The sequence below is a fragment of the Triticum aestivum genome, chromosome 2A (genome assembly GCF_018294505.1).
Source record: "Triticum aestivum cultivar Chinese Spring chromosome 2A, IWGSC CS RefSeq v2.1, whole genome shotgun sequence".
NCBI classification, from domain to species: Eukaryota; Viridiplantae; Streptophyta; class Magnoliopsida; order Poales; family Poaceae; genus Triticum; species Triticum aestivum.
In genome coordinates this window covers 750,754,773-750,765,994 of record NC_057797.1, presented here as the reverse complement: position 1 = coordinate 750,765,994, position 11,222 = coordinate 750,754,773, and the positions used below count along the sequence as shown (strand labels likewise).

Below are 11,222 nucleotides of genomic sequence, written 5' to 3'. Positions count from 1 at the left end.
TTAGTACAATTTTATATTAAAATAAGTTAGTACAAAGTTGAGACAATTATTTTAAAACAGAGGGGGTACTACACTAACAAGCCATATATCTAGACATTAGCGTAATCATCTAGTCACCATCATCAGCAGAATTATGCAGAAACCAGACAGCACCCACGATAAATCCAGGAGCTATCAACAATGTGATTTGGCCTTATTTAAGGAGCTACCAACACAATGTGTTCTGAACAAGATTGCACAGAACGATGCCGGAAGGAGATAAAAAGAGTTGACTGACATATTCAAATCTTGAGGCTTTCGCCACTCAGGTACAATTATGTTAGCGAAACATCTGTTCGATCAACTCCACAGAAGCAAAGCAACGGTGACAACAAAGTTCCCTCTAATCGCTCCTACAAGCCCACACATTGTGATCGTGTGGGGCATTTTTAACTCTAAGGAAAGTTTCCAGAACACAGTGAAGAACAGGCACATCTCATTGCATGGTGACTAAAGCAGCCGCGTCGAAGGGCTTCACTTCTTCTTCTTCTTCGGGGGCTGGAGCGAGTCCTCGTCATCGTCCTCCTCATCATCGTCGTTGTCCTGGTCGTCATCCTCCTCTTCTACTCCATCCTCATCGTCTTCAGCAGCGACATCGTCGTCATCATCGTCGTCGTCCTCATTGTCATCATCGTCGTCATCATCATCATCGTCGTCACCTCCTCCACCGTCCTGCTCCTCTTGTTCTTCCTCATCATCCTCGCCATTCTCCTCACCCTCGCCTATTTGTTTCTTCTTGGCGTCACTGGCCTTGGGGTTGTCATACTCCTCTCCTTCCGAGATTTCCTCTTCGCCCTCCGCGAAGTCACCATCCTCATCCCCGTCATCATCTTCGCCATCTTCATCACCAGCATCAGTAGGGGCAGATTCATCGCCCCTCTTTCCACCCATCTTGAAGTCTGGCATGCCACAAATAATGCCCTGTACAAGGATCAGGCAAACATAGTTAAGTCAAAAAACCAGCATCCGGACCAAAGCTTGAAACAAAACTGAAAAACCCACAAGCACAAACAGCATCCAGACCAAAGCTTGAAACAAAGCTTAAAAACCCACAAGCACAACACAAGAACAAAGGATTAGTAAAGTGGCCAAAAGCTAGTAAATAACGAGGGGCATGGCAGCAGATCATTCCTTTTTCTTAATGGTAAACTTAGCATCTCATATTAGTAAGCAACAAGAGCACGGCTCAATAAACAACAACCCCGTTTGATATCCTAGAACCGGCTGCTTAGCAGTTAAGGAGCAGACCAGCTGAAACTTAAGGCTTGTGAAGCCTGATCTCACCCCTCATGTAAAGAGGCTGAACAACCTCAGTTTTATTATTTATACATAGCTCAGCCAGTTTACCTTCAACCTATCTGTCTTGTGAATCTATTTCAGAGTGCCACAAAGATGGAATATTACAGCCTCCATAACAACAATCATGTGTCCACGCAGTTGCATACCTTGTACTTTTATGCTACTCTGGACCATGCTGTGGTTGGGAGCACTTAAGTGACAAAATCATGTGGTGCTCACTTGCAGCGAAGCCCCTTGGCTTTGTGGACAAACATGGACAGTGAGAGGAGAAAGTGACCCTATCACAAATATCTCTAGTCAGAGGACCCCCCACCCCAAATAATTACAGAAAAGTCCCTTGTGTCACTCTCAATGGCGAGCAGGCACAGGCAGGTGGGGCCGCAGGAGCGACAGCTCTAGCGTCAAAGACAGCCTGTCTCACGCTTAAGAAAGTGATTAACCATAGCATAATATGCTATACTGTCTCACGCTTAAGAAAGTGATTAACCATAGCATAATATGCTATACCGTCTCTTGACTTGACCTAAGCACCTGCTAGCACTGCTGCTTGCAGGTTAAGCAAGCCACACACTGACGAAGTTTTTTCTTCAGAGAGGGAGAGCATCTCTGAAGGCATATTCGCGTGGCCTGTGGGGAGCGAATATTCGGGGCCGAGTGGCAAGGAGCTGTAATAAAGAAGCAAGCAAGGACCAAGGAGCGGGCTGAGGCAGGGGCCCACCCACACGGAACTGAAGGCCACAACCGAAAACTGCAGCCTAGAGCGCACCACACGGTTCCGCATCCGGAAAAGTCCAAGCCATATCTCACTCTCACAACGGTACAAAAGCTGGATGGAACGGCCGTGATATTTTTTTTTCTTTCGCACATCTTTCTTTCATATATAAAAAAATACACGCATGCTACTCGAGGGTGAAAAAAGAACTTCAAAGTACACACGAAAATAGTACGTAGTAAAACGACAGAGAGAGATGTGATTTTTGTACTACCTCGGTGCCGGTGCCGGTGCCGGCGTTGTCGGTAAGCAGGTCGGCGAGGCCGCCGGCGGGGTGCATGGCGGTGTCCATCCGATCCGGGCGCGGCTGCAGGGGCTGAACACGTGGGCAGGCAGGAGAAATCAACACACGTCAGTCAGAGATAAGGCTTTACTTTTACCGTTAGTTAGAGGCAGAGGCAGCAGCAGGAAACCTTAAAACCTCCGCCCGCAACATTCTACTTTCCCAACAAGGTTTGGGCCGGCAGAAAAAAGCGATTCTTCCCAGAGATTTTGTTGCGCCTAATTCTAGCAAAACTCCACCCTATCCTCCGCTACTGGTAGGTCAGAGAAGAGACGTGAAAACACAACTTTTCTCTGAACAGAAAGCTCACAGAAGTGCCAGGGAAAGATAAGAGAGAAAAACGAGTATACAGAAAACGAGAGCACTAGTATTTATTTCTCTCAGCGAGTGAGAAAATCTGTGCTGAATCCTGAAGGTTTCAGACTCTGCAGGTGCACGCAAACGAATTCATAGCACAATTTGCCGTGGTCTGTCAGAGCAGAGCAGAGCCTAGAACAGGTGCCAACTCAAACCTTGAGCGGCTAGGGTAAATTACCAGGATGAACAACAAAGATATGATTATGCATACTACCACAAGCAGGTGTAAAAAGCAGTTGAGATGCGTTAATAAAGGCGATGTAAACATGAGAGGTTACCTTGTTTTGAGGAAGCAGAGAGACTACAACAGACCACAGATCTGGAGGTCCGTCTCTGAGGGTATATGAGCGCTCTCAACGGGCACAACTGGCTAGGCCGACTCCATGGCCATGGGAGGGAGGAGAGAAAGAGGATGCTGGAGAGAGAAGGGATAGAGGAGCGGGCAGCGCGGGCAGAAGGGGCAGGTGGGCAGTGATGTGTGCGCGGAGGGCAAAGACGTGAATTCTCCACTAACCCGAGGACCGAAGAGAGATTTTGTTCCGCTGGATTGTACAAGGACCCGGTGCATGGCAGGAAATCCGTTTGAGAGAGAGAGAGAGAGAGGCGGAAGGAAGGGATAATCATCGTCGGATCAAACGGCCAGATCCCCACCGAGAGCGCCGGTCGTCTTCGCCCGCCCGTTGGGAGCGGAGCGGCCGCACCTGCGGGCCCCGGAAGTCATACACATCGCCGGGTCGGGAGCGCGTCGTCGGCGGATTGCGCGTGACGTGTCCCCTCCGCGTCCTTGCACCGCATGGGCTCTTAAAAAGAAAATGCCTGTTTTTTTAGCATCAGTACAGACACAAGCGCTCATATACACGCGCATACACTCATCCCTATCGGCGGAAATCCTGAAATAAATCCAGGAATAATGCAAGCACCAGGATTTGAACCCTAGTGAGTTGAGAGCAAGTATAATAAGCTTATGTAAGCAGGCTATAAGTATTAAAATATTGTTCTTTTGCTGACGTGAAGGGAAGAGAAGAGGAGAGAGAAGATGAGCCGGCTACAGAATAAGAGCTAGCTGCAGCACGTGCTCCTAAGCACTATGTGAGAGTGAAAGGTGGGCCATGTATTAATAAAGTAGCACATCTTTGTATCTTACTATTATACTTGAAGACTATAAGATTGGCTATAGATGACATGGCAATATCATATAACCATCAGCTGACTGTACTATTAACCATGCTCTGAGGATACCACTGTCCACCTAACCAACTCAACCACAAGTTGATTCGCATTGGAAAAAAAATGCCTATTGGAAAAGAGCATTGAAGGCCAGCGGCTGTGGTAGGTGAGAACACGGCCGTGACAGATCGGGCAGAGGAGAAATATCTGTGTAACGTCAGGTCAGATCAGGCCCGTTTCTTCACGTAACACGGCAGGTTTAGCACCGGCAGCACGCGTGCTTAACGGCGTCCATGCTGACAGCAAACGGGTCGACGCCTAGGAAATTACGGGTGCAGATTAGCGTTTAGCAGCACAGGAAAGCACCAGGTCACTTTGCATGCTGGATGCTTGTGGGGGGCGGCAAGTCGGCGAATAGGATTCGCACCTTGTGCAAGGCACAAGAAACTTTCGATATCAGCTGCTCATAAACACGCTCGAGTCAGCACCGCTAAGAGAAAGGCTCTAGGTTGCCGGACCCACCGACCGCTCCGTGTGCCACCTAAAAATCGCACTCTGCATAACCAAAACCTCAATCTACCTCTTCTCTCAGAAATCTACCCCCAAACACTTACAGCTGCGCGGTGGTTTTCACTTTGCATAATCGGTGCAGTAAAAATCCAGTCGAGTCGTCAAACTGGAGCTTCCCAGAAAAAATACATCTCAACAAACAGGATACAGAGGAATTGAACAATATAATGCCATGAGAACTGAAGCAATATGATTCCACAGGAAATGAAAACTTGTATGCATACTTCACTTGCGTCATCACAGTATAAACTTCGCTTGCTCAACATGTGAATAACTATAGACACGAGTTGCCTAATAATGGTTTTTTCAATCAAATTACCAAAGGCATCGTTCCCAACACCCCAGAACACAAGCTTCATGACAGTAAGAGTGCAGCCATAATGCAGCATAGCCATGCAACCGGCTAACTGTTCACACTAAACCTAAATAAACGAAAAAAAAAGACTCAAAAGCTCATGCGATGACGGTTACGGGTACATTTAAAGCAGCATTACCACCACTACTTGAAAAGGATAAGAGAGGCAAGGCAACTAAGAATATGGGCAAGCAGATAAGTACTCCCTCCATCCGGAAATACTTGTCTTAGAAATGGTTGTATCTAGACTTATTTTAGTTATAGATACATTCATTTTCAACCATGGCTCAAAAGGACACAATTCATATCATCATGTACATCATGATTTGGCCAATGACATTACTACTCCCTCCGATCCAAATTAATTGATGCACACTTAACGTCAATTAATATGGATCAGAGGGAGTAATTTAATAGACTGGCACGGTTTTCACATGCAAACTAGCTAGCCTTACCAAATTTATATTCTAGTGCAGGAAAAACATTCAGGCATTAAATTTATCTGTTGGCAGAACCTTAGTACTCCCTCTGTTTTTATTTAGTCTGCATATAAGGTTTGACCGAAGTCAAACTTTGCAAAGTTTGACCAAGTTTATAGAAAAATATATAAACATTTACCATAACAAATCTATATGATGTGAAAGTACATTCAATAATGAATCTAGTGATATTGATTTTTATTGTATATATTAATATTTTTGTTTATAAACTTAGTCAAAACTTACAAAGCTTGACTTTGACCAAAGCTAATATGCGGACTAAATAAAAACGAAGGGAGTAGCATTCAGGAGATGCTTGCCAGAACTATTCATGAGATACTTGCCAGAACCAAACAGATACTATAGCATAGTTATTCCAAAACCATGGTAATTTAATACCTGGGCAATGAATACTTCAGTTGCTAATACCAGAGTCTTTCTCAGTTCGGTTTAGAAAAAGGAGATGCAGAGCACTTTCTCAAATACTAAAAAATACCATTGTATTGGAGAAACACCTGTTTATGGAACTGCTCTATTACTTGATGCCATATGTGCCAGTATTTAAAAAACTAAGCTGCCAAACATAGCCTAAAGCATTGTCAAAACACACTCTGGCAGACAATCAAGAGAACAGGAAAAGAATCTACACTTCAGACATATAGTATGATAAAATTCTTTATTCGAACCTAATTAACTATTTCTGGATCCACGTATTTGTGGCCTTAACATCAAGCATATTTAAACTACGGTTTTGTTGTCACAACAAAAATGGGAAGAACAGAAAGTATGCCTACAAATGTTCAACGATAGATCTTCAAATACATGGAAGCAAAAGCTGAATAACCAGCAGAGAAAATGCCAGATATCGGATAAGCCTCAACTTGGATTGGAAGGGAACGATTTTTATCATTTTTCTAGAGTCCAAATTGTTCGATCAAGCCCGCTACACAAAGCCAACATAACACGACATTGCTTACCAGTATATTTCCGGTGATGTTTGGACTGCTTGGTTAAAATCAAGACCATCAGCAAGAACATGGAGGCAAAACTAGCCTAAACTTGGATTGGAAGGGAATGACTTTTATCATTTTTCAAGCCCAAATAGCTCAATCAAACCCATTATATAAAGCCAACAAAACCCAACATTGTTTACAGACTTCTGGTGAAGTTTGGACTACTTGGTTAAAATCAAGATCATCAGCAAGACATGGTGGTAAAACAAGCCTAAACTGGGATTGGAAGGGAATGATTTTTATTATTTTTCTAGAGCCAAAATTGTTCAATAAAACCAGCTACAAAAAGCCAACAAAACCTGACAATGTTAACAGTAGATGGACTTCTGGTGATGTTTGGACTAAGATCATCAGCAAAAACATAGAGGCAAAACAAGCCTAAACTTGGATTGGAAGGAAATGATTTACATCATAATTCTAGAGCCCAAATTGTTCAATCAAACCAGCTATACAAAGCCAACAAAACCCGACATTGTTTACCAGTAGACTTCTAGTGATGTTTGGACTGACCAGGTTAAAATCAAGAACATGAAAGCCAAATGAATTATCAAATCATTGCAAATCAAATATCAATTGTTGTTTTTTTGCGGGAAAAAGATATCAATTGTTATAGAATAATTATCTATTTTACTACACGTTTGTAGTTAGCTGATCAGCAAATGTAACACAAGCAATTAACATCATCAGAAATTTGATTCGTTTAGTGTGGTACAACAAAAAGAAATGCCTACCCAGGAAACTAATTATGAAAGGCCAAGGCATGACTGGTTTCGACCAAACATGAGTTCTGAAAGCTATGCTTTGATCTTTTATAATAACGTTGAAGACACTTAGTTTGCACAGAACATGCTTTCAAGAGGTCATGTTTCTTCTGATGAATTATGATCCGTTAAGAGACTGAATGTCGACACTATCATTAAAGTAAACAGGACCCACTTTAAGAGGCAACTTCCAAGGAGAATAAAGCTCCCTATAATTGAAGATTTTAAAGGGCACAGCTGTCGAACTCGGCGTCAAGCGAGAAATTACCAGGACAAATGCAAAAGAGATGAATATCACATTCCTCCAAATCCCACTGCAATGTCAACCAGAATGGTTTGATAAAATTCTACATTCGAATCTACTTCACTATTTCTAGATGCGCCTATTTCTTACCTAACATCAGACATATTTAAACTACGTCGCTGTTGTCATAACAAAAATGGAAAAAATGGACTACTGTGCAACATCAACTTCAGCTACTGCATCCAGGATTTTGCTACATACTCCCTCCGTTCCTAAATATTTGTCTTTTTAGAGATTTCAAATGGACTACCACATACGGATGTATATAGACATATTTTAGAGTGTAGATTCACTCATTTTGCTCCGTATGTAGTCACTTGTTGAAATCTCTAGAAAGACAAATATTTAGGAACGGAGGGAGTACAAACCAAGAAGCTGAATAACATGCAGAGAATATGATGGATATCAGATAATTCTCTACTTGGATTGGAACGCAATGATTTTTATCATTTTTGTAGAGCCCAAATTGTTAATCAAACCCACTATACAAACGCAACATAAGACGGCATTGTTTACCAGTACACTTACGGACTGCTTGGCTGAAACCAAGAGCACCAGCAAAAACAGCGAGGGAAAAAGAAGATCAAATCATTTCAAAAAAAATGAATATACCATATAACCAAATAATTAATCAATTTAAGAACCTACTTACGAAAAGCCCAGGCACAACTGGTTGCGCAATTTGACTTAACAAACATGAGTTCAAGATACTTTTTAAAGAACATGCCTCGAAGAGAATGTTCCTTATGAATTACGATCAGTTTCTCAACTGATCGTCGAGTTGGCTATAGGTGTTGTGCACGGGCGTGCACCAAGCCTGACACCTGTGTCCAAGCCCTGTGCTCTGCAGTGGGCCTCATGGTTGTCTCTCCTTAAGGCCTCATTCGGTTTGGAGGATTTTCGTAGGAAAAACATAGGAATAAGGATTCCAAAGGAAAATTTCCTATGTATGCATTCGGTTTGTAGGAAATGCGTGCAGGAATTTCGTAGGAATACTACTCATTTCCCGTGTTTTTGGAGGAAACTACACATCCACTCAAAGCTCATTTTACGCGTAGGAACGAGGCAAGTCAATTCCTTAGGATGGCAAGTGCCATCCTATCATATTCCTATACTACTCCTAATTCCTACGTTTTGATTTCCTCCAAACAGAATGAGCCCTAACTATAAAGCCACCGCAGCTAGCACCTATTGGTCTAGTTTCTTTTAATGAATTATTATGATCAGTTGATCACCACCCTTAAATGCACACCGCCAATTTGAGATTGTATATAATGTGGCGCGCTTTAAACCAATGTCTCATGGCTAAAGTAAAACAGTGGACACTTTAAGAAGCAACTTCCAAGAGAATAAAGCTCCCTATAATTGAAGATTTAAAAGTCCACAGCTGTCAAACTCAACCTCAAGCCAGAAATTACCAGGATGGATGCAAAAAGATATGGATATCCCATTCCTCCAAATCCCACTGCAACTGCAACCAGAATGAGATCAAGTGCCCAGAAACCATTCGACATTATCATTAAGACCAGACGACATCCCAAGTAGCCAAATACAGATACTTCGGTACATGAAACCAACTACAGAACTATAAGGTACATGATGAAGTTGCAACTGGAAAAGTACATAGTTGGCAATAGAAACAACATAAATACTTCAAGAAAGTTCCTTCTGCAAATACTGCCACAAAGGTATCTGATTCGAAAGCATCTGACAGTAAAAGTCAACAGCCCTTCTGCAATACTTCGGCACCAACACAGGTTCAAAATCCATCCGAATGCAAAACCATACGAACGAACCACGACCAGCAGATGCCAAACTAAAAACATAGGGAGAATCAATCAGAAATCTATAGAGCAAAATCACCAACTCAGATAGAATGCATAGAGATTGAAAGAACTCAAATCAATAGTAGTGAGTGTGGCATTGGAATGGAAGAGGCTGTGAGTTGATATACCTAGTGCTGTCAATAGCCACCCTGAAAACCAGTGCCACCAATCTGGGTATTGGACACTTGGCCCTGCCCAGCAGCCCCAGCCTGATAACCACCAGCAGCACCAGTGGCGGCTGCAGTTGTGCCCGTTTGGGAAGCTGCTTGGCCGACCTGAAACCCAGCAGAAGTGGGGAACCCAGGTGTCCCCTGAAAACCAGGAGGCCCTCCTTGATATGCTGCAGCTCCCTGAAGACCTGCTGCATTTGGAAAATTGACGCCAGCAGCCCCAAACCCTTGTGTCCCAAAGCCCTGAGCTCCAAAACCAGGAATGCCAGATTGCCCCCCGGCGCCCAATGCAGCAGCAGCAAAAGCTGGATTTAGCGATGCAAGCATGGCTGGGTTCTGCATCGCGGCTGCCATCATGGCCAGCATTGCAGTATTGGGCTGCGCAAACGCTTGCTGCTGTGCACCCATCCCCAGCAAGGCAGCTTGCTGGGCGAACCCCATGTCATGAACAGCAGCGGCACCATACGCTGATGGATCATATGGATTAATGGCGGCAATAGAGGGCATGGTCATTTGTGTAGAAGCAGCGGTGGCATTGGCATTGTTAGCACTCGAGTTGGACCCGGATGAGCCCTTTGTCCTCCCATCTATGGCCTTCTGCACATTGAGCATCTTGCCATCAAAATTCCTCATAGGCTCCTCCAGGGCGCGGCGAGCACTGTCCACAGACTTGTAAACAAACAGCGCAAACCCCTTGGGCTTGCCGGTGCTCTTGTCAAAGCCCAGCGGCCCCTCTTCAATCTCACCAAACTGCGAGAAGTACTCATAGAGGCGATTTACATCAACATCAGCGTGCACGTTGCCAACAAAGATCTTGCGCTGCATGTTGTCAGGCAGCGAGGAGGAGGAAGCGGGGGCGTTGTTGTTGGTGGTGCCTGAGCTGGCGTTGGCGTTGGAGCTAGGGTTATGGGACTGGGAGGCCGGGGGTGCAGGGCCCGAGGCGGCGAGGTGGCAGAAGGCGAGGCGGCCGCCGATGTCGAGCTGGGGGCGGCGGAGGGCGCGGAGCGCCGAGGTGCGGGACTGGTAGAGCACGAAGCCGTAGCCCTTGGACTTGCCGGACTGCTTGTCGGTGATGACGCGGCAGTCCTCGAGCTCGCCGAAGCGGGAGAAGGCGGAGCGGAGGTCCTCGACGCCGGCGCCCCAGCCGAGGCCGTGCACGAAGAGCTTCCTGCTGGCGGGGTCGGACTCGGCGGCGCGGCGCACGGCCGCCATGGTGGCGGGGCTCGCCTCGGCGGCCGCGCGGAGCAGGGCCACGAGCTGCTCCCGGGAGAGCGGCTCGAGCAGCTTGGTGACGTCCTCCTCCTCGTAGTCGTAGGCGAGGTCCTCCTCCTCCAGGGCGGCGGCGGCGGCGGCGTCCGCGGCCGGCTCCGGGGGGTCGTCGGTGATGGGGTAGTAGATGGTCCCGACGCGGGGCTTCTGCTCGGGCTTCTCGTGGTGGGCGGCGGGGTCGGCGCCGGCGGCCGCCGCCGGATCCGCCTTCCGCTTCTTCGGCGCCATGGGGGCGGGGAGGGGGGAGGCGAGCTAGGGTTTTAGGCGCAGGTGCGGGGTGGAGGCGGAGGCGCAGATTGGGATTTCCAGACACGCTGTCACGGGCGAGCCGAGAGGATTGGGGTTGGACTAATAACGTGTGGGACACCGGGCACCGGCGGCGGCGGCGCGCGGCCCATGAAAACCTGGGCCGGTTTGTAGGGGGGCAGAAGACGGCCATGGAGAGCCCATTCATTTATCATAACCTTAGGCCCTGTTTGGATGCCATCATTGTGATGGAAGAACTGAATTGAGTGACCAACTGACCATAGCAAGTGGGAATTGTAATGGGCTTCGATT

The 11,222-nt window shown here is 46.0% G+C and overlaps 2 protein-coding genes across 3 annotated transcripts; both read right to left on the bottom strand.

Annotated features, from left to right (window-relative positions):
* Positions 1-255: 255 nt before the first annotated feature.
* LOC123190857 (phosphopantothenoylcysteine decarboxylase subunit VHS3) lies at positions 256-3,334 on the bottom strand. Its single transcript, XM_044603594.1, has 3 exons — positions 3,029-3,334; positions 2,325-2,426; positions 256-960 (listed from the first exon to the last, which is right to left on the bottom strand). The coding sequence occupies exons 2-3, from the start codon at positions 2,400-2,402 to the stop codon at positions 514-516; spliced, it is 525 nt and encodes a 174-aa protein (XP_044459529.1). The 5' UTR covers positions 2,403-2,426; positions 3,029-3,334; the 3' UTR covers positions 256-513.
* A 2,164-nt stretch (positions 3,335-5,498) lies between these two features.
* Positions 5,499-10,998, bottom strand: LOC123190856 (UBP1-associated protein 2B). Of its 2 annotated transcripts, none has more exons than XM_044603593.1 (2): positions 9,354-10,998; positions 5,499-5,836 (listed from the first exon to the last, which is right to left on the bottom strand). In XM_044603593.1, exon 1 carries the CDS (start codon positions 10,890-10,892, stop codon positions 9,363-9,365), a length of 1,530 nt encoding a protein of 509 aa, XP_044459528.1. In that variant the 5' UTR covers positions 10,893-10,998; the 3' UTR covers positions 5,499-5,836; positions 9,354-9,362. The 2 variants fall into 2 exon arrangements, with proteins under 2 accessions (XP_044459528.1, XP_044459527.1); XM_044603592.1 differs by lacking the exon at positions 5,499-5,836 and adding an exon at positions 8,893-9,215.
* Between the last annotated feature and the right edge of the window lie 224 nt (positions 10,999-11,222).

Bases quoted from the DNA above. Each gene is read 5' to 3' on its own strand.
- LOC123190857 (XM_044603594.1), bottom strand. From the start codon at position 2,402: ATGGACACCGCCATGCACCCCGCCGGCGGCCTCGCCGACCTGCTTACC. The intron at 961-2,324 runs GTAGTACAAAAA...ATCCTTGTACAG, and splicing joins GCACCGGCACCGGCACCGAG to GGCATTATTTGTGGCATGCC.
- LOC123190856 (XM_044603593.1), bottom strand. From the start codon at position 10,892: ATGGCGCCGAAGAAGCGGAAGGCGGATCCGGCGGCGGCCGCCGGCGCC.